At 41.7% G+C, this 24,131-nt stretch overlaps 3 protein-coding genes across 32 annotated transcripts in view; 1 reads left to right on the top strand and 2 right to left on the bottom strand.

The window, feature by feature from the left end:
- Nucleotides 1-4,413, bottom strand: part of SOX6 (SRY-box transcription factor 6) — a 389,870-nt gene extending 385,457 nt beyond the window's left edge. For both annotated transcript variants that reach the window (XM_085548565.1, XM_032444750.2), the window contains exons 1-2: nt 4,279-4,413; nt 2,994-3,110 (exon numbers count right to left, since the gene is read on the bottom strand). The gene's annotated coding sequence lies outside the window, so the exon portion shown is untranslated. The remainder of the gene's footprint in view (nt 1-2,993; nt 3,111-4,278) is intronic.
- A 185-nt stretch (nt 4,414-4,598) lies between these two features.
- On the top strand, nt 4,599-9,461 carry C5H11orf58 (chromosome 5 C11orf58 homolog). The gene is made up of 5 exons (XM_015864137.2): nt 4,599-4,696; nt 4,870-4,950; nt 5,967-6,027; nt 7,719-7,828; nt 9,030-9,461. The coding sequence occupies exons 1-5, from the start codon at nt 4,637-4,639 to the stop codon at nt 9,234-9,236; spliced, it is 519 nt and encodes a 172-aa protein (XP_015719623.1). The 5' UTR covers nt 4,599-4,636; the 3' UTR covers nt 9,237-9,461.
- A 7,987-nt stretch (nt 9,462-17,448) lies between these two features.
- The window catches only part of PLEKHA7 (pleckstrin homology domain containing A7), a 130,101-nt gene continuing 123,418 nt past the window's right edge, over nt 17,449-24,131 (bottom strand). For 19 of the 29 annotated variants that reach the window (XM_085548527.1, XM_015864132.3, XM_032444745.2 and 16 more), the window contains 4 exons: nt 23,426-23,559; nt 22,501-22,643; nt 20,579-20,687; nt 17,449-18,970 (listed from right to left, as the gene is read on the bottom strand). In XM_085548527.1, the coding sequence (XP_085404653.1) occupies nt 20,590-20,687; nt 22,501-22,643; nt 23,426-23,559 (375 nt within the window). In that variant the 3' untranslated portion in view covers nt 17,449-18,970; nt 20,579-20,589. The remainder of the gene's footprint in view (nt 18,971-20,578; nt 20,688-22,500; nt 22,644-23,425; nt 23,560-24,131) is intronic. The other 10 variants (XM_085548524.1, XM_085548529.1, XM_085548528.1 and 7 more) reach the window with 1 other exon arrangement.

The raw sequence follows: 24,131 nt of genomic DNA on the forward strand, positions 1-24,131 counted from the left end.
TTGTTTACGATAAAAACTATTTTGTTTTTAGAAAGAAAGCTTCTAAGAAAAGCTTTTATAACAGGTTCAGAAATATAAAAGCCATTTCAGGATGAGGACACCTCTATCCTTTATTTTGTTAGTCCTTGAAAGGGCTTTTTAAATGTTAACAGCTAGAACTGACTTCCCTCAACTGATGCTCCCTTCTCAGCAACCCTTTTGTTGACATTTCTTTGTTTGCCCTTAGTTTGCCACTCCTTCTTCCCAACCCCGTAAAACACAACTTAGCAAGAGCTTGGGCTGAACTTTTGGCTGACACCATGACACTAAACCACAGAGAGCAAGTACATTGTGAAAAGCAGATCTCAATTACAAATACGTCTTTCTCCACCTACAGTGATATACAGAATATTTTCCACTCTTCTCTGCGGTAACCTCTACATACTGCAGTGGGCAGAAAAGCAGCAGTATTTTCATCTTAATGTATACTGAAAGAGATGAAGCATTTCTAAAATGCCAGGGCAATAGCCTGTCTCCACTAAAAAAAAAAAAAAAGAAAATAAAAAAAAAAAAGGGCTTCCTGCTAAAAACAAATTTAATTTAAAGTGTGTACTTGCAGTAGGTGTATGTGTACATATGAAACACAGTTCTTTTTAATTTCAAGCTAAAATAGTCATCGTGCTAAGCTTTCATACAAATATTGGCAACATTCCCTGTTTCACAGTAATAACTACTTTGAGTATCAGAAGTTTGTTATTATTAATTAAAAATTCTACATCACTTGAGAAGAGGTTGATCCTATTTTATATGCCAATATCAGTTAGCACATTATCAATTACAGTAGCCCAGTTACACTATAGCTAGCATTTGCCATTTATACATTGCTTTGAACACCCTGCGCAACTCCTAATTAGTTCTTAACAATGTAAAGTAATTATATTATCCTATATAATCCTAGATAAAGCAGAAAGATAAGGTATGCCTACGATGCTTATCCTTGGGCACAGCCAGGACTACAACAGGGGAAGATTCAGCTCTGAATCCACAGCTCCCAGAACAGGGTTGTCCTGCCTCATTACTGCAGCTCAGTCAGTACCGTGAGGCAAAGACATCCTTATTGTATTAGACAAAGGAAAAAGGCCTTTTGGCTGTTAAACTTAGCTTGACTTTACTTTAACCCTCTCTACCTCCACAGAGAGATCTCAATACATATATATATTTTTAAAATGTTCTACATCATATTCCTCCAAGATAGAACTACTGCAAAATCTAGGTAAGCTGCTTTCCCATACCGAGCTTTCCTAAGCTAGCATCTGCCTGGAAGTTCTTGTTGCTGAGGTTCAAAGCTTGTACATGGGCCGGTGCAGAAAGTCTTCACTAAGGTAGTTTTTCTGGCATTTCCTGTAACAGAGTTGGTTTCGTCCCATCTCCAAAGATGGTTCCCACCCCAAGGCAGGAGCTCATCACCAAAGCAAAAGTCTGAGAGTAACAGTGAATAGTTTTGTCACCTTAAGGGTCATTAAACGTCACCTCACTCTCATCTCAGTGTCTAGGGGTTCATCCCTATTGTTCTTTAGCTATATGGATGGGCAGCCATTTAAGTGAAGTCTGACTGCTGCATTGCAGCCAGTTTCTACTTTGTGACAAAGCTGCACCTCCTGTGCCCTAAGTGCCAGCTTCCAGAGCATCTCTTCTGAGAGACAGTCACAGAATGGTGGAAAACTCTCACAAACATTGCCCAGGATCCTTACCTACTATTTTGTTTACATGCTAAAGCAGCCCCATAGATTCAAGAACACAGGTTTCTTCCTAAAAGTCAATGAGTCTAGTTCTCTTGTGAATCACGCTATTTTTCAGTTGTTCAAAAGATGACAGGAAATACAGCACTGGATCTTAACATGACAGGATTTTCATAGTGCTGTCCTTTCTCCTAATTTACTAGGTTAAGCAAAGCTCAGGAGTCACATATCCCCACAACAACTTATAATATCTCCATAGAGATAAGTGACACTTGTGCATAACCAGTTTTCAGAGACAATTCACAGTTTTGCCAGCAGTTTGATCACTCCATTTTTAAGTTCCCCCATAAGTACATTGTGGCATTTAGTGCTAGAGATGTATCTGGTTTTTTATTATTACGGTAATGTTTCTCTTCAAAACCAGACCCTTTATCACAAGTGAGCAATAAGGTAATGAATGTATTTATAGAAGTCCCTTACTAAAATGTTATTAGCACATCATTATTTGTAATGCAAACAAAACACACCATTGCAGTCAGCAATATAAGCAATTTCAACCATCCTGAAAATAACTTGAAGTTAAATGTAAGCCACAACTGAGACCCAGTGATCAAATCTGAGCCTGACTTAGCACAGAGCCTGATTTTCTTGCACCTTTTGTTTTTCCCCAGTAGCAATCCCTCTCAGTTCATCCTGTAAGGAATCCATAGCCACAAAACTCAAATGTCCCACATGTTATTCTTAAGGAACAGGTCTTAAAGTGTAAAAGTACAAAAACTGTCATAAAACTTAAGTGGTAGAAAAAAATTAAAAAACTAAAATCTCACAGATATTAAACTGGCACAATCCCCATTTAACAGACTAAAAATGCTGCTGGATACTATAAAAAATGAAGTATTAATTTTACTTTCTCAGTGACTATGCTATTGATTACACTTTCTGCGGTCTGTTTGTGATAAGTCATTTAAAAAATTGACATTTCAGTTAAGCAAGGCCCTTTAACAGTCACCACGTAATTATATAGATTCGTTAAAATGGGGATAAAGTTGTAAATGCAATATTCTCTTATACTAATGCTCCCTCCTGCTCTTTATCACTGTCAAGTTATTATGGCAGTTTTAGAAAACAGGAGTTACAGCTGAACCTCTCTGTTTGATTTTGCACACTTGGTGCAACACATATAAAAATTAATTTAAATATCGCTAGCCTAGTGCTGTTTTATATAAATAACATTGAAAATAGTGACAGCCAACATATATCTATAACTGAACCTACCTACATAGGAGCAGCAGGGCTATATCAGCGCATCTTTACATTACTAGAGCTGCAGAACTTTAGTGCTCCATCTCCAGAGTCTTTTCTTGTAGGATCTTCTTTCACTGCACTACAGTCCTACAAAAGAAGGATGGGTAACATGTGAAGGACAAGGCTCGGGGAAGATGTTAAAATGTATCAAAGTGGCTGAAAGCCACTCCAAGCCCTTCTCAAACAAGGGAAAACACTTCAATAATACCTTTGTAACCTCCTCCATTTTTCCTCTTCTGAAAGGAGGAAATTTCTAACAACAGCTTCGCTGAGAGCAGTTCACCCTCTACACACAGAGATCCCTCTCAAAGACAGTGCAGAGCAGAAGCTGAACCTCAGAAGTACAACAGGAGCTTTCCATTTACTCGCAAGGAACTGAGCACCCTTCTCTTGAGAGATAAGCTGTCCAGCAGCACGTTTTCACTGTGACCTCTCTGTATTACAGGCTGCTCGCCCTCAATCAGGCTGTGGCAGTATGGGCTTCTGACTACAGGTGGAGCCTGCAGGCACAGCCTCTCTTGTCCTTCCTCGTGTCCAGCCTTCAGAACCCAAAGATTTCCATGCTATAGCACAGAGTTACAGAAGAAAGTGGATGGGCTCACAGGCTCAAATCTGAAGCATTTAGCTGCTGCAAACAAAACCTTGGGAATCAACCAAGCCAAAACAAATTACCAAAGCGAAGCAGGCACAAAGAAATGCAGCTTAGCTCTCTACAAGTCAAAAGAAAGCTTGGATTAACCCTAGCTACTGAGAACACAGGGAATGTGTGTTACACACAGATATAGTGTGTAGGAAGGCTGAGGGGATGAGCACGTGTGATTTCTGGGCACAGCTGGAAGTGAGAGCTACTCTGCTGAACTCACTGCACCAAGGCAGCCCAAACACAGACCGACAGACACCAGAGGAGACCCGGCGAGGGCACAAACTTCAGCTTTCTAACCGAAATTAAACTGGAGCCGTTCGTTTCAAACAAGGCGCTAAAGCGGGATTCAAGAGGACCGAGCACCTTTGGGTGTATTTATTCTTGCCTCCGTCTGCTGTAACTTACTTCACTCGAGCTTCAGAAATCCACAAGCGACCAACTTTAACCCTCCAGCAGCCACGTGTGAGCTGCAGCAGGACTGTGCACACCACATTTACAGCTCTCGGGGCTCAGCACCTTAACCCGCTAACACGGGCGGTGTGTCGGGGCGGTGCTGCAGTGTGGTGCCGGGCTTTAGGGGGCGACAACTCGCCTTCCACCTGCGGGCATTACCTCAGCTTCCGAACCAGCCGCGCTCACACGATGCAGAAGTTCCCCTAAGCCGGGAGCCCTCGCTCACTCCCCTGGTGCAGCGGCACCGGGAGGAGAGGGCTGAGCGAGCCGCCTCCCTCGGCTCCAACCACCGCTACAGTAATTGAGGAGGCGACCGACCGCAGGTCCGCCCAACGGTCCGCCTCGCGCCCCGCCCTCGCGCCCGCCCCCTTCCCGCCCTCGGCCGCTCTGAGCTCCGGCCGAGAACTACCGATCCCGGCGTCCCCCCGCGCTCCACCCCTGGGCCGTGACCCGGCGCCGGCGGAAGGAGCGGCTCCGGCAGGAAGGAGGCGCACGGCCCGATCGCCCAGCCGCGGCCATGAGCTCGGCACGGGACTCGCAGGCTCAGCACGGCCTCAAGCGAGCGGCCTCCCCCGACGTAAACGGGCGCGGGGCCTGGGGCGGCCGCGCGGAGGGAGAGGGGAGGAGGGAGGGGACGGGGGGAGGCCGAGGCGCGGGGCCCGAGGTGGGACCGGGGCCGGCTCGGCCTCATGCCGCCCTGCTTGGAGGGGGGCGGCGGGGAGAGGCGGCAAGCGGAGTGTGCTCCCGCAGGGCTCCGGCAGCTGGCAGGCGGCGGATCTCGGCAACGAGGAGAGGAAGCAGAAGTTCCTGAGGCTGATGGGCGCGGGGAAGGTGAGCGGGCGGAACAACACGCGGCGCTGTAGGGGCCTGGCTGCGGCCCCGGGCAGCGCAGTCGTTTGCGTTAGCTTGAATGTGATATTTCCACAAGCTTGAAATATTTGTCTGAAAGTTAGTGCTTCTTAGTGTCGGTTATACGCTGCAGCATTGAAGCATCCCCTAATTGTACTGCCTGCGTGGTACGTAAAGCAGCTTGCCGTGTAAAGCCACTAGGGGATCCATTCGTTAACAAGCAGCCGCTTAGTGCTGTGATGAGACTGCGATGCATTACCTGGCTGACAATAGCAGGACACGGGGAAATGGTTTTAAGTTAAAAGAGGGAAGATTTAGGTTGGATATTAGGGGGAAGTTCTTCACTAGGAGAGTGGTCAGGCCCTGGAACAGGCTGCCCAGGGAGGTTGTGGATGCCCCGTCCTTGGAGGTGTTCAAGACCAGGTTGGACGGGGCCCTGGGCAACCTGATCTAGTAAAGGTGTATGTTTGGTGGCCCTGCCAGGCAGGGGGGTTGGAACTACATGATCCTTGAGGTCCCTTCCAATGCAGGTCATTCTGTGATTCTGTGCTACAGTGGGCCATAGAGAGACACGAAGCCTGAGCTACTGCATAGGGACAGAGAAAGAAATCAAGGGTAAACTCACGTTGTCCAGTGTTGTCAGGCGTGGTTTTTGTATCAGATGATCACTTGTCTTCCCCGTTTGGCAGACAATACCAGCGTGGTTCTTTCTTCATCTTCGAAGTGGTAAAATACAAGCAAACAGTGCCAGCGTTGGGGCGTGGGAAGAGTAAAGACTGTGTAGTTGGTGGGCATTCTTTCTCAGAACCATTATTTTTCAGCAAACCATAAAGATGGAATGAGCTTCGTCAATAAGGTTCAGCTGTTAGCTGGTAGAACTTACAGTCTTAGCACTGCTTATTTGGGTTTGACAGGAAACCTTTTCCGTTCGAGATTTCCAGAATGTTGGCAGAGCTGTCAGTGCCTAAAGCTCCAAAACAAACTGCATTTTCTTTTAGAAAGAACATACTGGCCGCCTTGTTATCGGAGACCACAGATCAACCTCTCACTTCAGGACAGGTCAGTCTATCCAACAGCTGGTACCGAGTCGGAAAGCAAACACCTGCACAGGGACATCCCAGAACGTTCAGCTCGGTAGATGCTGCAGGGAGGGATTTCAGCTTTTGAGGCTGAAGCTGGAGACAGATGAGGCTGTGGAGCTGGAGGAGTTCCTAGCTTTGCATTAGAACACTGACAGGCAGCTTCTGTGACCACATACCTTTGGAAGTGTGGGTTTAGACTTGATGGTCACTTAAACCTGCATACAAATGCTCTGTACATCAGGGCCTACAGGATCTTGTTGTACTTTCTTATCAAAATAAGACAGTGAAGTGTTACTGCTGCTGGTTAACAGGGTTGTTATATTTCTTCCTTGCTGCCAGATACGGCTATTCAAATCTCTGCTTCAGTGTGTATGAAAAATGCAGAGCTAACTAGTATTTTTTTTCTCATTTCAGCTGATTACCTATTATATAGAAAGATTTTTGCCTTGAGGTAGAAGATCTGCAAGGTCATCTTTGCAATTAGTAGTGATTTGATGTCCTATAACGGCTCACCCTAATAACTTATCGGGCTTGCTCAGCTCCTCAGTCAGAGTCCACCACAATCAAGCTGGGTGTGACTGTTTGACAGAAGCTGTGGTAAAGCTGTAGAGAAAGTAGCTGTCAGTAGTCCAGAGAACTTGTTTTCCTGATATGCACCACAAGTAACTTGAGTTGACAAAAAATGATTTAAAAACCAGAACTTCAAAGGAAGTTTGGGGATTGACTCCAGGTTCTGCTGTGACTGAGTCACTTTGGCCTAGGATGGAGATGATGCTTCCTCTAAGGAGTCGTAAATATTCTAAACTGCGTTGATAGGAGCAAGCAGTTCAGATGCTGCATTTTACTTTCTGTAATAACACAAGACTCCAACTTGCAAATGAAGAAACACTGAGAAAATTTAGTTTGGAGTACAAGGTTTTTGTTTTGCAGTGATACAGATTAAAACAGAAGTGGTGTAAGCTGACCTGGGGAGATTTTAGAGGTTCCTTCCTTCCACAAGAGCAGAGGATTCCTTGCTGTTTTGGATTATACTTTCCCCAGTAAAAATGATCCTCTATTTGCATGTTCAAAAATGTAGTAGTAGAGGGCATGCAGGAATAGCTCATGTTTTGTTCATTAGCTATAGAAGTTCGTTTTTTTGCTAATTCCTAAATACAGGCAAGAATAAAGAGCTGACATTTATAGCTCCTGATAATTCAGGGTGCATCTGATAATTTCAGATGTAGCTCTACAAACAGGACTGGTAGTGTCTTTCTGGTTGCTGCAACATATAGCAGTCAGTTTAATCATGGCAACCCACGTGTTATATAGCGAAGGGCAGAAAGTTGGTCCTTTTGGTGATGTATTGGCAGGAGCACAGCAAAGTTGTGCCAGTTACATTTACTGTGTTGAGTAGAACATACGCTGTGTGTAGCACCTCTGTTTGAATGTGCTGAGTCTTACAAACTTACTGTCCCATTTTGTATCAAAACAGTTTTGCTTGCACACTTGATAAAGCTGCTTATGAGTCAGCATGGTTTGTATACAATAATAATAATCCAGGAGTTTCTAAGGTGGCTCAAATTTTTTTCATATAAGTGCTGATAAACTGAAAGTCTGATGACTTTGTGTAATTTGATGTCTTTGTTAATTTGAATGAACCATAACCAAAGTACACTGGACATGCAGGGGAAGAAGACAAGAAAATGAATGAAGAACTGGAGTCTCAGTACCAGCAGAGCATGGACAGCACCATGTCTGGTCGAAACCGGCGCCATTGTGGACTGGGTTTCAGTGAGGTAGGAAGATCATTATTCCTCTGATGATTTGGCTGCTGCTTCAGTAAGACGAGATGATACATGGTTTAAAAATCTCATTACCATGAATAGCAGCAAATCTGCAGTTTGGGTTACATGAGAAACATACTGACTTGTGGCCCTTGTGATAGCCTGGAAACAAATCACTGCTTCTGTTTGTTCTGGAAAGAGATATAACATGTTTTCTTATGCTCCACTGTAGTCAAAGCTGATTAGGATGGAAAGCTGCAAATACATTAATTCAGGGTGCTGCCGAAGAATGCATAAAAGGACAATGTAACCGTCTGCATTGTCCCAGAGAGCTAATTAAATCTGCTTCTTGTTACTGTGAGGCGTGTATCTCTCTATGGCCCTGAAAAGCAAGGTGGAATGCAGGAATCAGACGGAGGAACTAGCTGTATGGGGAGCTGAAGTCCTTCAGTGGGTTAACACCCAACTGGCCTTGTGTTTGCAAGAGCTACTTACTGAGTAGGTAAATGAGTAGGAAGAGAAGAATGACAAAAAAACCACTTTGGATTATTAGGAAACTGTCATACTTGGCCAATCAAAATGTTTGGGTTTTTTTTCTCCCGCTAGCACCAATTAGTGCTTAAAAACATCACCAGACTTCCCAGAGAGACAACCTGTGTGGTGCTTAGAGCTCTTAAAATACTACAAACATGAAGGTTTTGCTCATTAGGTGCACGAGCAAAATGCCATTTGGGGATCATTCTTCTTAGCAGTAGCATTACTTTATTGCTTTTAACGCTGCTTTGTAGTGCTGCGTGGTAAATTTGTTTTCAAAGATTAGTCATTGTTATGAATTCCTAAAGACAGTCAGTTAGTTTCAGTATGTTTCATTTCCTGACAAACATCCAAGTGTCATTTTACACAAAATGAAACTAACCAAAGTGATGGAATCTGAATCTTTCCAAACTCATTTAATGGCACGTTCAGGATTTCTGCTGTAAGTAAATAGGGAAGTGGTTGCAGTATCCCTAGATGTTGTGTTTGGTACTGTTAGCCAGTCCAGTAGACTTGTTTTCTATGTAATAATTTCTTTATTAAAGATCTGAGTTTAGCAAGATAGTCCATCTTACTACTGAAATGAATGGGGCCATATAGCAATGGGCTCTTCAGAGAACTGAAATGGAGCTGCCAGGAAATAATGGTTTACCTTTCTCATCATAATCCAAACTTCTAGTTTCAGGAAGTTGAAGAAGAGGCAGCTGGGCATTCCTCTGACCATGAGAGTTCAGAGGACTCCGAAAGCGGCTCTGATTCAGAGCAAGATGAATCTGCAGAGGAACTGCAAGCTGCTGAAAAACATGATGAAGCTGCGGTCCCAGAAAACAAAAAGGAAGCAAAAAGCAATTATAAAATGATGTTTGTTAAAGCCAGCGGTTCATAACTGCAGATGTAACAGCTTTGTATTTAAAGTACAGTAAGCCTTATTGTTACAGTGCAAAGTGGAGGACTGCTACAGCACAAATCTTTGTATTATGATTTTAAGAAGACCCTGTTAGAAGACAAGAAGTAGTGTTTGCTTTCAGTTGCCATGGGCACAGTGAGATTCCTGGTTTTTGTAAAGTGTATAAAATAACGGATGAAGAAATAAATCTTTGTTCCTGCCCGATCTCTACTATGTTATCTAAACTATCCTCCCCCTTATTTCATGCCAGATTAGAGAAATTCCTGCTTTTGGTTTCTTCAGTAATTAGTCTTGAATTCTTAACTGTGAGTTGACACGCGACTTACTGGATGTTGCATTAGTTGTAAAATAACCAGTATCAGTACTTGCTCTGTGATGCAGTAGAGCTTTAAAGTGATTTTGTCAGTAGATGCCAGTGGGGACAGGTCTAAGAGCAGAACCTGCTCACTTCTGTGACAGTATTAATCACTGTATCCAGCTCGAGTCCTGCAGCAGTTGGTAGGAAAATATATTTTAGAACTGAATTCTACAACAGGAGACTCTAGTTTCTTATTTCTTCAGGTTGACTGTAGCAGAGGAGTAAGAAATAGCAGGTTGTAAGCTTTTGTACTCTTGACTAGAAAAAACTGATTTTGAAAGACTGGCTCCTGGTTAAAGGACTGAGCTGTTATTTTTTAATAATTCCTCCTAAAGGACTCAGTTTACTTTGAAAGAGAATATATACTTTGATAATGAAAAGGATATGCAAATTATTTAGCATTTTAAGGTATAGAGTACAGAGCTAAACTTGTAAACCTTTCCTCGCTTGGTTGTCTAAGTGAATTACCATGGCAGGGTTGCCTCTCTCCAGTAAAGCTGATGTGCTTAAAGAGGCAGGACTTCAGTAATTCCTTTCAGCAAAAGTTAAGCACATCCATTCCTCTGCAAATTTAGTTTATTGTATTAAATCAGTAAAATAACAACTCAGACTCGGTTTCTTCTTAGCACATCAGATAAAGGATCTGCCTGTCCTTGCTGGGTGGATGGAATGTCAGATCCACACCTCTAGCACAGCCTCCTCCTTCCCCAGCAGTGTTTTGTGAAATTCCATATACTTCTGGAGAACCTTCAGTTTCTGTATACAATCTATTGCATGCAGAGAAAAGCAATGAGCTCACACAAAAGCAGCAGGATGTACTACTGCACAGGTCTATTGAACCCACACAGTGGAGCATCAGTTACTGACGGAGATCTTGGAATAAAATGCATTATAGAAAAAATAAAGAGCAGTATGACTGTAAATAAAGATGGTACCTCTTAATTTAGGTAGTTATTTTATTCTGCCACTTAGTCCAGACTTGTTATTTAAGCCATCTGGTTTTTAGAAAACTGCATGCAGCACTCATTTAGTTCAGTCATTTGTATAAACTTCTGGTCTCCTGGTATTCCAATAGTTCTAATATATAGACAGAGGCTAACACTGCATACTGCAAAGAATGGAGACTTCACTGTGACTCATGAAAGCTATTCTGTCTTCAAGAAAAATTAAGCCATCTAAAAAGCACAAAATTTGCAGGATGGTTATTTGCATTCAAATGCGGGCTTTGAATTCATACTACTTAGACAACTTCGGCAGACAACGTGGCTTTGTAGAAGCCTTTCACATCAACAAGACGGGGCTTTGGCCAAGGTCTAAATTAAGGGAGATAGGAAATATGAGAAAGACACCAGGGAGTACAAATAGAGGAATATCCGTGTTGTCAGCAGCACTTTGGAATTTTTTCTGTTTCAGAGTTTTTCAGTGAGTAACCTTGTTGTGGAAGGGGCTCTGTTAGATCCGCCCCAGTTCCTTATGATCTCCAAGATAGAAACAAGACAATGAGCAGCATCTGCCTCGGTCAAGCTCCTCCTTCATTCCCCAGCGATGAAGCTGGTTGATTTACTACCCTTTACATCCTTCCCAGACTGAGGTCAGTCTTCTATTTAGACACACTTAGCAGCACTTAAACTAGCATTCTCTTTTTTCTCTTTAATCTTATTTTAGATTTGGCCGTCAGCTATTGTTTATTGCCTTGAGCAGAGTGCAATTACCAAATTGCAGTGTGGGCTGTAAAGTGCTGCATGTACACTGACCTGTAGTCTCTGTCTCAGCGTTGACACCAGTGCTTTTCTTGCAACTTTTTCTTCTGCAGCTGCTCAGCATCTGCTCAGATCTCTTGACTTACCACCCACATGCACCTGAACGGACTCAGAAGGTGACAGAACCCACGCTGCTGCTTTCCCACTGCCCTCCAAGTGAAGGGCACATCAAAGCCTGCCCTGAGAGCTTCTCCCCATAGTGCAACCAACCTGGAAAGAGCTGGGAAAAGGAGACAGAGCTGGCAGGCTCTGCATGGGGCTCTGTGCACAGAGCAGGCTGCTGCAGCGAGTGCCATCAGGGCCTCCAGCACTCAGCTCTGCTCTGAATTCACTGCAGCCTCTTGCCTTGTTGAAGATTCCAAACACAGACAAATCACACAAAAATGAAAAATCAACTGCAATTAAACTTTTCTGATAACAGTTCTTACTGGGAAAGGTCAGCACAGCATAACTTCCACTCCCCAGGCACATGGCATGTAATTTTGTGCACATCTGATGAGGTCCAGTGCAATGCACTTCTAATAGTGAACTGAGACTAACTTGCTCAGAGCAGGAGCTGTGCACTATGACATTAATTTCTGTGCAACGTTATGTCAGCACCTGCAGGTTCATTATGAAGCAGCCTGTCTACAGAACTTCTTCCATGTTAAAGAAGACTGATTCAGGTCAGCAAAGATTCTGCAACTGATTTTCTAATTTGGGAGTCAGTTTTAGCAATATTTGGTATAAGAACATCAGTATTAGCACAGTGTGTTCAGCAGCAGAACAGCTTCAGCTCCCATTAGAACTGAGAGAAAACAAAAAAAATAATCAAGACGCTATTGGCTGATTCTGTAGTTAGTTCTCTGCTTTTCCAGGCTGCTATGAAAGGAGCCCCTGAGAGGACTGCAGAACACAAGCAGATCCCAAATCAAAGAGACCACTCGAGTTTGTCTTTCCAAACAAGATTTGGCCACAAACTACTCAACTCAAAGACCACCTCAATAGGAAGGGATAAGTCTGCCCACCGTCATACATGCTCTTGGAAATGACTGATGCAAGTCTTGTCTGTCACACAACCACCAGTGAAGTTCTAAACCACACCTAAAAATTTACCCACACAGAGGTTAATGCGGATGCATTACTGGCATGTAGCTTTGGAAAACAGAGCACTTGATCAGGTGTAAAGCACCAGTGTACCTGTTCTCCTCCCCTCTGCCCTGGAAGAGGGAACCCCTCAATATGAGTCCCATCTCAGCCCCTGGCCCACAAGGTCCTGCAATCACAAAAGTGGATGTTTTTAAGCCAAGTAAAAAAAAAAAAAGAATTTCTTACTACCATACAGGAATTCTTCAAGGCCAAGGAAACCTGATCTATAAGGTGCCCTGTAGCTTTGTGCAACTGCTTTACAGTTTACTCTTCCTTTTTTTCCTGAAGAGGAGGCTGACAACTTGATTCCTGAAAGCACAATTTATAGGCCAGCTTCAAAGCTATAGGTCCTTCTAAGGCTCTGGTTGGGGAATTCACATCAAAGACGATGTGCACATGTTGTTCTGATGTCAGAGAGGACGGTTGGCAGAAATCTCTGTGGATTTACTGCAGTCCCCAGAACAGGGATTAAATTATGCACTGAAGCTGCCTCTGTAAACTGCAGGAGACAAAGAGAATAAGTGGCAGCGCAATATCTCATAATCAAAGCCTGGCACAGTTACCTGCATCAGTCTCGTCTAGCTGTCAGGGGATTAAGAGGAGGGACGTGTCACTGAAGGGGCAAAGTGGAAGTTGGGTTTCTTTTTAGGAGTGTCACCTCACACACACTTTTCTTGAGAAAATTACCCAATACATACAGCACTGTGATGGATAAAAGTTTCCTCAGGGTTTTGCAGTGTTAAAGAACCAAAATACTTCATGGTTTAATCTAATTAGACCTGGCTTTCATGTACAGGTGCAGAATGAGATCCCATGAACAGTTTGTGCTAAGATCGATCCAAATCCAGTACCATTTCCAGTGTCCCACAGCTCAGGAAGATCTAATTCAGAAACAAAATAGTTATTAAAAAACAAAAAACAAAAAAACCACAAAACCCAGCATATAACAAAATAATTTTTTGTACCATCCATAAGCCAAGCAACACAGAGGCTCATATATAAACAGTCTCCCACTTTTAACTTTGGCACATCTGTCCACTCTGACCTGCAGAGAAATCCTCTTAAGCCATGGTAAGTACACGGGCTCATCACAAGTATATCCAGCCACATTGAAGGCCACAGAAGAAAAAAGTCAGACAATCTGACCCGGTTTCTTTTCACTCTTGGATTTATTGCTAATTTTTTGTAAGCCAATGTCAGCTTTTCCCCGCAGTGTGGTACAGATCACCATCAGCAAACAGCCAGCTACTTCATTTCATTAGGGTTAAGCTGTGCACAACTGGTCAGCCAGGGTTTCAGCTCACATCCTAGACAACACCGCAGACCCGAGGCCAGAGACCTCAGCAGGTCACGCAGCTCCGCTTCTTGTTACGGCAAACCACCTTGTGAAATAACACTTCGAGGATCCAGGGAGGACCAGCCTCTTTCACCACCCCTGGCTCTGGGTCAAACTGCTCCACATGAAAAAAAGAGGGTTTTGATGATAATAGCTAAAATTTGTCTCAAAAGAACAAAGCAAAGCAGCTAGCAATAGGATGTTCCTCTAACCAAAACTCTACTTTGTCATTCATTCCCTCCTTCACCCACTGCCACCATCAGTACTGTACTTCCATTAATCCCTCTCACAAAGTATATTTTGCACTAGGACATGGGAATTGCACTCTCTCACTTGCCAGGTGTTCTCACCTCTACACTTCAGGCTGACTTAAAGGGATTTATTACAGTGATTTGTTTCAAAGCCACTGTATCCCAGCTCCTTCAACTCTTTTATAAACACGTCACCCCACAGCACAAGGCTGTTCTCCACTCTCCCCTTCAGCCTCTTTCAGAGACTTGTTTGCAGATACAGCTGCCATCGTATCCTACAAACTCACTACTCACCCTCATTTTCTTAATGTCTTTCTTCCCTTCACTGCTTTCTTACACTCAGCTCCTGGTAAAAGGCTTCTTCTAGAGGGCAAAGGAAGGAATAATTATCCTTTAAGCTCACATCTTATAACACCAATTCATCAGTAAAATTACTACTTGCTGCAAAAAAACAAAACAAACCCAAACCAACCACCCTCAATTAATTTAATGTTTTGTCCAGGGCTGTTTAACACTCTCTGTAAGCCAACAAGGAATGCTTACAAGTGAGCAGTGCACAAACATGCACATATGCAATACTTTCTGGATCAGCTTTCTTTTATAATTAACACTCAAGTTCTTCTGTCGTCTCACAGTAATTTCACGGTGAGCTTTATGATTTCACTTTCCTCTGAGGTTTACCTGTAGTTTAACATTCAAAGTTGGTTGTTGCACAGAATACCTCGACAGACTTGTATTAAAAATGCTCTTTAAAATTCCAAAGCTTTGAACTAAAGAAATATCTCAAGAAGTTTTCATGGAAAGTTCATCTCAGTTGGTTCAATTCAGCTATGGTTAGATGCACCTTTTCAAATAATGGAAAAAAATGTAAAGGGGTCAGACCCAATCAATACAGTTGTTCAAACAGAATTTCAGGCACTATGATGTGTGTACTTTTTGTGCTCTTTCTTTGTACTGCTCCACTATGAAGAAAGGTTGCTTTTGCTGGTAGAGCAATAAAACAGTCGTAGCCTTTTGAATACAGCCCAATAACCAATGGGAACCTTCACTAGGTGTGGAAAATATAGCAACTTTTCATGTCTTTCCTGTGCTCGTCTTTGTTCTTTTTATAACTACGCAACATACGCAGGCACAACACAAGCAAACGCTTTAAAATACCCAAAGACAGACATAAATCAGAGGAGTAACATCAGATCATGCCTTCCCTATCTTCCAAGTTTCAACACTAAGTAAATCCGGTCCTTCCTTCATATAACATCCAGAAGTTAATTGCTAAGACGCTTGGGAAATGCATGGTTTTATGCAGAGCAAAAGCCACCAACATAAAACATATACAAATTTATTTAGAGGTCTGGCAGTCAGATGGGTAAATGAGGAAGGTGGAAAAAGAACCCCACAAACAACACCAATGGGAGCCAGGCAACCCGTCCTCCCAAAGCCTGTGGGGTACCTCAGCCCACCTCATTTGCCCTCTGGCAATTTCTGGAAATAGCAGCCCAGGAGTTTAGTAGTATCGTTCAGCAGCTTTCAGTTCCAGATAGCTGCAGCTTTCCAGAATAGCATCTCTCCATACAATTGTTTCCCCAAAAAAACTCACTGGCAAAGCGTCTTTTTTTCCCCTTCCTAACTGTTCCAAAGCAGTTCGGATGCCTCCAGCTGCCACTCCCCAGACAGACAGCTGTATGTGCTCATACAAAGATAGGCAACAGCGCAACAGGATTCCTGGCAGCCCATCAGCACGAAATGGGGTGGTGGTGGTGTTACACGAGTTCAGGAAGGTCAAAGCTGAGCTACTTTCAACCATCAGGCTGCAGTTTTAGAAACTCAGCTGTGTGATAAAACATAAGTAACGTTAGTGCAAAAACAAAACAGAGGTAAAAGGGGAAAGAACGCAGCCCGCATAATTTTTGCCTGGTGTAACACTAGAAAACACTAACTAGAAGACAGCACCTTCAAAACAACTGTCACTGTTCCTGCTTCCTTAATTACAATTTAAGCTTCTTAAATTAAAACTTAAGCTTCTTAATAGACTGCAAAAAAGTGTTACCTTCTGACTGAAACGCAGCAGCCTGCACATAGACACCTTCTTCTTTCTAGCCTTGATATCAGAAGTAGTAAAACCTACAAAACAACATTTTGATGGACAGACACAACTGAAAAAGGAAGCTGTCCCAAAGCAAATACTACATGCAAATGAAAACAGCCTGTAATTATTAGAAGACTACACGCACTCCTACAAAAGGGTGGTCAGTGAAGTACAGCACTTCACATATTTAATTAAAAGTTTCAGAAGAGAACCAAATTCCCCCCCATCCCATATAGGATTAACTATGGACACAGACCAAAAACGTTGGAACAGTTCATTTCACTGCAAGCACTCACAGTTTAACTGGTCAGTGCAAAAGCCTCCTCTTTTGTCGCAAGCTTGAATGAGCAGATTCTGTGTGCATGACTGAAGGAAAGAAAATGAACACCTCCTGCAAACTGCAAAGCAGAGCTGCCCTCAGCCCTTCCCTTTCACTGCCAGAGCAGCACAGGAATTAGCACTCAATGGCCTGCAGTGGTTCAGGAGGCCACGGGCTGCGCTCCTCACCCAATTGTGGCTCCATCCCCTTCCACCCCTCACAACAAAGCTTCTGCAGAAGGAATGTAGTTTCACTGAACCAAAAAACACGTGGTCAAAGGCTCCTTTGTATTTCAGTCTGTGAGTCTAAGGAACAGACACAGCACATCATAAGCAGCTCAGCTGGGAGGCCAAGGACTCACATTCCTAAATGCTTGCTCTTGAAATCCTGGAGTCAACACTAAGCCACAGAAATACAAACTGCTCCTCCACATTTTGTTCTACATATCAAGTTCCAGAAGCATTAAACACTTCCACAAGTTTCCCTCGAACTCGCATACACTGAGGGAACCAAGAGCACAAACTGCTGCATGTCAGCAGCTCCAGCACTCTGTGGGGTCAGCTGCATCCTGACACCCCACCAGGCAGAGCCAGTTTAGATGGAGTTACTTGTGGTACTTTCATCACCAGGGACTCGAGGACTGAGAACACGTCAGACAAACACATCTATGACATACAAAGGACAGCACTGCAGTAGCTGTGTTTAGGTCAGCACCCTGAATAACCATTCTGTTCAACAATAAAAGACTTAATCAAATGGTAAGAAATATTTCTAGAAATTATGATGCCTTGGTGTAGCGGGAACTCCATTCAAATTCCAATGAAGAAATGAAGAAAGTGCAAAATTCAGGAGCTTCAATGGGTTTTACTCTTGGACATGGTAACAGCACAAACAACACTGGATGTCAACCTGTATGGATGCTGGTAAGAGCAGGCAAGACAGAGGCAAGAGGAGGCAGTTATGTTAATATTTTAATCTGTACATATACCATTTTCCAAACTGTTACATTTAAATTAATTTTTTTTTCTTGCAAAATATTCATTTATGCTCTCAAAACTTTTTATAAAGGCAAAAATAAATCATTATTTTGGCAAAAAGGTTTTGAAGATGATACTGGCAGTATTGAGGTAAAATAGATTACATTAGCTAAATATATATTTCAAAGAATATTTCTGGCTACAGAGCTAAGATAATATGATTTGACTCAAAGTCTGAAACATGAAGTTCAATCAGTTTCCAGGGCTTTGTATCTATTACTTGAATACAGCATATAAACAAGTTAGTAGTATCACAAAATACTGCAAAGTATTTCTTAGCCATTTTTTATCTAGAGCTGAACTCAACTACTAATATTGGGCAATTTCTGCATATCTTGCACCCAGTATTTTTTTACCCCAGGTAAAGCACTTGTAGCAATTCATTTAATATTGTTTTCTCCTTTCATATCCACCCCTCACCATGTAAGTAAAATGCTGCCTTTCAAAGTTTGGCAAAGTTGAGCACAAGCTGAACTTACATATAAAATTAGCAGGTGCCACATTACATCAGTTTTACTGCTCTGGGCATAAATATCAGTCAATAAATCATATTGTACTTTTTACTGAAAGGATACTCTGAAGAAAAAAATATATATATATTTACTAGTAAAATGACACATCCTATCTTTCTTATTGCTTACGTGACATACTTTAAAAGTTTCCTTCTTCCATATCTCAACTTCCAAAAAATACATACTTCGTTAGCAGGCTGTTACTACTGTCAAGAGCAACTTAACGCATTGCGTATCAATACCAGCAAGCTAATCATCAAAAAAGAAGACAGGGGTTAAAACTGTTTTTTGTTATGGCTTCCCATGGAAAATTTCAGCTATCAAGTGGTTACAGGGATTTAGGAAATCAAACTAAAAGTTCCTTGCAATGTATTATTTCACAGGCAAAATGGTGGGCGATTAACTTTACTAAGATACTCAGCCCAAAACACACCTGCAGAAAACCTCTCACTGGGCTTAGCTCTACTCATACCCTACAAATGTGCTTCTAGGATTGTTTAATTTGCCTTTTTTTTTTACCCCCCATAAAACTTTACATTGTGCTTCTGAGCCTGAGGGGGAAGTAACAGTGTCTCATAACAACTAGGCAAGTAGTTCCTCTTCAAATGAATTCAGCCCTTGATTTAAACAAATTCCAAAATACATTCTGTTCTAAAAATACACTGTCAGTATTTTACAGAGTTTATTAAAAGTGCCATTCATTCATATAAAAAGTCTGAACTAAACTGAATTCAAAGTAAGATGTTACACAATTCTCTCCATTTTCATAGAAAATCCCCCATGAAAGCTGAACATATTTCCCAAAGAACCTGTGATCAGCCACTGAATGCCTTCACGGAGTGCTCGTAATCAATCTCCTCTTCTACACGGCGCCACTGGGTGGGATTTGCTTCGAGTCTTACGTCAGTGCTCACTTACTGCTTTGGCTGGTGTGAAGTAAAATAAAACATGGTTAAATGAGAAAGCGAGTGCACTAATGCCAACTAGCAAGCACTTTCAGGAAATGTATGTTTGCATTAAAGCCACCTGAAGATAGACAGAAAGAAGAAAATTAGTACTGACATGTTAAGCAAGCCATTGTCACACAATGTCACTGAGCTCACGCTCAAAATATTGGGTCCCCTGCGAATTGCTGGTTATTGCAATTGTTTTCTTGGTCATTTTTCAGACACACACACACACATATATTTATACAGACATATGTTAAATGTGAAGTCTGCCTGGGATCACAGAATGGCTGAGGCTGAAAGGGGTCTCTGGTTGGAAGCCTACCTGGCCCAACCCGTGCTCAAGCCTAACAATAACCAAGCAGGGTCAACTGTTACTCAGCCATAGCAAGGACGGTTAGGATCCAGTTCCCAGAAAGATAAACAGAACCAGAATAACAAACAGCTATTGCCGCCAAGTTCTGTAGAACTGCTCAGGATGTCTCAGCAGGTTCTCTCTTGCTCTACATCTATCATTTACCACAAGTCTTTCTGAAGACAGGTCAGAGCCTCATTGGGCCTTCCTGGAATATGCTCACTTTTATGTAACTTGTATTTGTTGCAGAGGAATTTTGTTCTCAGTTTCAATAATCACAAACAAGGTATCTAAAGACTAACACTATTTAAGGCATTCATTCAATCCACCTGCTTTACTGCTTCACCTCTCTTTAGAGTTCTTGTCCAGAATTAGTCAACAAAATTAGTCCAAAGGAAATCAGGAAGATGAAAGCACTTCTGGAGGAAACTAGAGACACATGAGTGTTATACCCACAGCACATCTAGCAGTTAGCTAGCATAATATTTACAGGTTCTTCCATTTCAAATAGAAAAATCACTGCAAATTCTACTGGGAAGAGATACATATTTCTTTATAAGAACTATTAAATTTTCTTAATATTTGAAATGTCAAAATAATGTAGTCAGAGACAAAAGTTAATACTTCTGTTAACACAATCCAGCAAAAACAAAAAAACCAAAAACTACAAAACCCACAAAGGCACAAAACATTTACAATATTGCAGAATTAGTTATAGGGCCAAATTTTCAGCTCACCTCAAACAAGACTTGAGTTTTAGCCCATGTACTTTTAGACATCAGTGCATAAACTACCCCCTGCCCTCCCCCCACTTACACAACTTCAGTTGCACTTTCAATTCTCTTGTGTAGCAAAAGTACAGGCCACTTCCATGCAAAACTGCCTTCAGAGCCCAGCTGCAGCCACAGCTGCCTGCAGCACTGGCTACTGGAGTACAAATGGTGGCTGAAAATCTGGCCCCACGCTACCAAGAGTATAGATGCCTCTTTCCTTCACCATAGTAAGAGTATGGAAGTACCTCATATGAAAAGCTACGGCAGTTATTTGAAGACTGGTAGCTGTGTTAGCTCATTAGAAGCAATATTCATTATACAAGAACAGAAGGTTTCTGAAAAATGGATGCATGCGTTCATTTGGATCTGATTTAGGTTTAGAGAAACGTGTTAAAATTCAGCAAGCCAGAGAGAAGGTACAATGCTAAATCAGACATGTCAAGAGCAGTTAGTTCTTACTTTTAAGGTGTTTAAACAAATGTGTAGTGAAATCCATTGTTTAGGGCAGAGTGAGGTGGCTGTGGTACAGAAGGTGAGGGTGCTTTAGGTGGATAGGTCAACTGCTGAGCTAGAAGGGATCACATACAGGAATTAGGCTGCACAATCAAACATTCGCGTTAAAACAGAGCCACCTCAATTTTCTAACACGTGAATAAGAAACCTGATTAGTAACGCAGTGAGGTGTTACACTATTGTAGTGACATGGAACGCAAACATTTCTAATTGCTGCTTTGTTCTATTAATCACATTCAATTATGCAAATAACCATTCTTCTTCTGATGACAACTTGGGCAATTACCCTACGACTGGAATATAGTAAGGCACACACAGCACTCAGACAACCCAATCAAATCCTGCTTTTAAAATCAGTTCTGGAATGGCACCAATATTTACTAATTTGGTTTTGAGATTTCTCTGAGGTTGTAGAGGTTCCCAGCCTTTCACTGGTTACAGATAAAAAGCAGAAATTAAGGCGCTATTTAGAAAACCACAAGCAAAAATATTTTACAGATATATGTAACATTTTACACAATGGAGTGCTCTTCTGCTGATACACAGGAATAATTTCAAGAGTGTCAGCTTCCCCCAGAAGAAGCTAGAACTCACATGGCAAAATGCTGTGTCTTCTGAAACACCTAAGTCCCATTCCATAACCAAAGCATGCAAGTCAGTGTTACAGTACCAAGCACCTGGCTATTAGAACTGGGACCAGAATGCCTGCAAAGGAGACTGGGGATCTAAAAAGCTATTCCTGAAATGCTCCCAGGACCTTACAATTCTGTTTATGTTGTCTACCCTCCTCAGTGAACCACTTTTACTCCTTCAACTCTGTTAAATCACCCACTGAAACTCTCTGTATCCCTTCCCCTGAAAACTGCATTCCCCTAGGTTTAGTTGCCACTGAATCTGTGAGTATATAGCCATATCCAATCCACAGCCTGTTATTACAGATGCACATTACATATCTGGATATTAGAATAATCTGTCTTTACTGGGAAGGTCTTGAGGGCTTTTGTGGCAAGTACCATACATTTAAACTGACAGCTTCAGATGAGAAATGTGCACTCTTTTCTCCATCATAGTTAAGATTCCATTATTTCCATTCTCCATTGGAACAGTGAGCAGAGCCAGTTACAAATGGCTGCTCAGGTACTGGCTAGAATAGCTGCTGCATCCATTACAGTGCCATACAAATCTGTTGACACTTTTTACTTATTTCGACTATAAAGCAATCGAGAGTGAAATTATCATCCTTAGTAACATATTGCAAAGGGTCTAATTAATCTCCAGACATCAAGCAGAATTCATGCATGCTTGTCTTGCTCTAATCCCTAATCTTGATCATTAAACAGAAATATACCAATACCAATTTTAAGACTTTTAGCCTGTTGTTGTTAATCTCAAGATGGAAGTGATTCTGCTATGCTTTCAATCACAGAAACCAGCACATCTCTCTTTTAAAATACATATACACATACACACATATATAAACCCTTTTTAAAATAGATATAGAAATCCATCTTGGAAAAAAAAATAAGGGACCAATTTACCTTTTAAAAATGAGTACAGAAATAGCTCATTTTATGTAATTATAGGGAATTCATTAAAACTATTACATTCTTAGTGCTATTAGTAGAGTGAGTTTTCAAGTTCTAAACTTTCTGATCATAGTATATTCTCCCACTGAATGTCAAATTGCTCGGCATAAACCTTAACTTATCTGCATGTTATCTATAGATACCACGGTGCTATTCTGAATATGAGTATTTTGAATATGGATTACTAAAAACTTCTCTTAAGCCAGGAGTTCAGCAACAACCACACACAACTCTAGAAGAGGGTAGAAAATAGCTGTTAGTTTGTAAATAACTAAGTATTACCTGCTACCTCCTTGCTCCTCTGAGAGGCTTCAGAAGCCAAAGCGTATGATATGGTAATGATGCGTTCCTGCTCTTGGAGCTGTGAATCTAAATCAACTGAGTTGTGCTTGTCCTGGGCAATAGTAGGCTGTAGATTGTGCATACTAGCAGGAAAGTGCAAAACAACATTAACATTTACAAACACGAAGAAGAGCCCACCCTGCAGAAAAAGCTTCAATTCACACAGTAGCTTTTGTATCTCATGTGTCAAGCTCCATATTTCACTGGAGTTCTTTGAGATAGTGTTAGATATTGTATGTAACTGGCTATGGCAAACAAAGACAAGTAATGCAGCCATTAACACATTCAGTCACATTTTCTGCTTAGCCTTAAGAACACTTGAAAGTCCTTTGTAGTAAACAGGTGATTAACAGGAAAGCACTATAAAAATGAACAGGTTTCTTTGAAACTGTTAATAACGTTTCTTGTTACTGCCCAGAAGAAGTGGTGGTTCTCATGTTCAGACTAATTTGCATTCATTCTAGGAAACTACAGGTGCTTGAGGTAACCACATTCATGAAAATGCATGTTTCAGCTGCCTTTACATTGGCCTTAAGTAGCCAAATTCTACCATGCTTTTGGCTGGATCTGTGCCTTTGCTTCCTCCTCACTCTCACTTACAGGTTGTTTAGTAACAACTCAGGACTATTTTAGGGTGCTTCAAACAGAAAAATGGACATATATTAAATTTGTCATAGCCTGAATTTCTGGTACTCGGCTTTAAAAAGGACCTTTAAGTATGCTAAGTATAACACATACATTCTGTATGTGTTTTCTAAAAGCCACCCTCGTTACATAATTAAATTGTACAAAAAATAGTCTGTTGTATGAAGTTAGATTCCAGTGCTTAACACCAGCCTCTGTATAAGATCAAAAAGTAACCGACCTTGATTTAGTAAGAATATTCTTTATCTTCTCTGCTTTACGCTGCCTTGCTGCCAGTTCTTCTGTAGAAAGAGGTTCTTCTGGCTCCAATTCAACATAACGTTCTGGAATCGCAACCTTCTCAGGTTTTGACAACTGTGGAACAAAAGCAAGCATCATGTTCTATCAATACAGACTTAAACACTTTGAGATTTATTCTCCTTAATGCAAGAACAGAGTAAAAACAATAAAGCACAGGTCTGCACTGTCAATACGTGTACCTGATCCTAAACATTCCCTCTGGACATGAGCTGATGCCCTTTTAACAGTGTCTTTTCTCCTTCTTTTATAAGATAGATCAAATAAATATTAAAGAGGATTACAGAGGAAATTAGAATCAATAGGAAGCCTTTCTTCAGCTCAGCTTCAGAGCACAAAGTAGGACACTGCTTGCAGCTGTTGAAGTAGCAAGAAGAACCCATATGCAAGAGTGATAAGGAAATCAAACATTTTAAAGGAACACCGGAAAGTATTCATGTCATTCCAGCGTTTCCTGTGAGAGGAGGTATTGCCTAAAGTTTTAATTTATGTCTCAAAAGAGTGGAACCTAATCTTCCTCTGCAGGAAAAAAGAAAAACAGCACTGCCTTATAAACACCTTTGGAAACTCCTGGACTGCAGAATCGGAAACTTTAGGCGTTCAAAAGTTGACCCAAATACACCAACACG

Source organism: Coturnix japonica, chromosome 5, assembly GCF_054131305.1.
Source record: "Coturnix japonica strain WE chromosome 5, WE-NBRP24, whole genome shotgun sequence".
Taxonomy (NCBI): domain Eukaryota; kingdom Metazoa; phylum Chordata; class Aves; order Galliformes; family Phasianidae; genus Coturnix; species Coturnix japonica.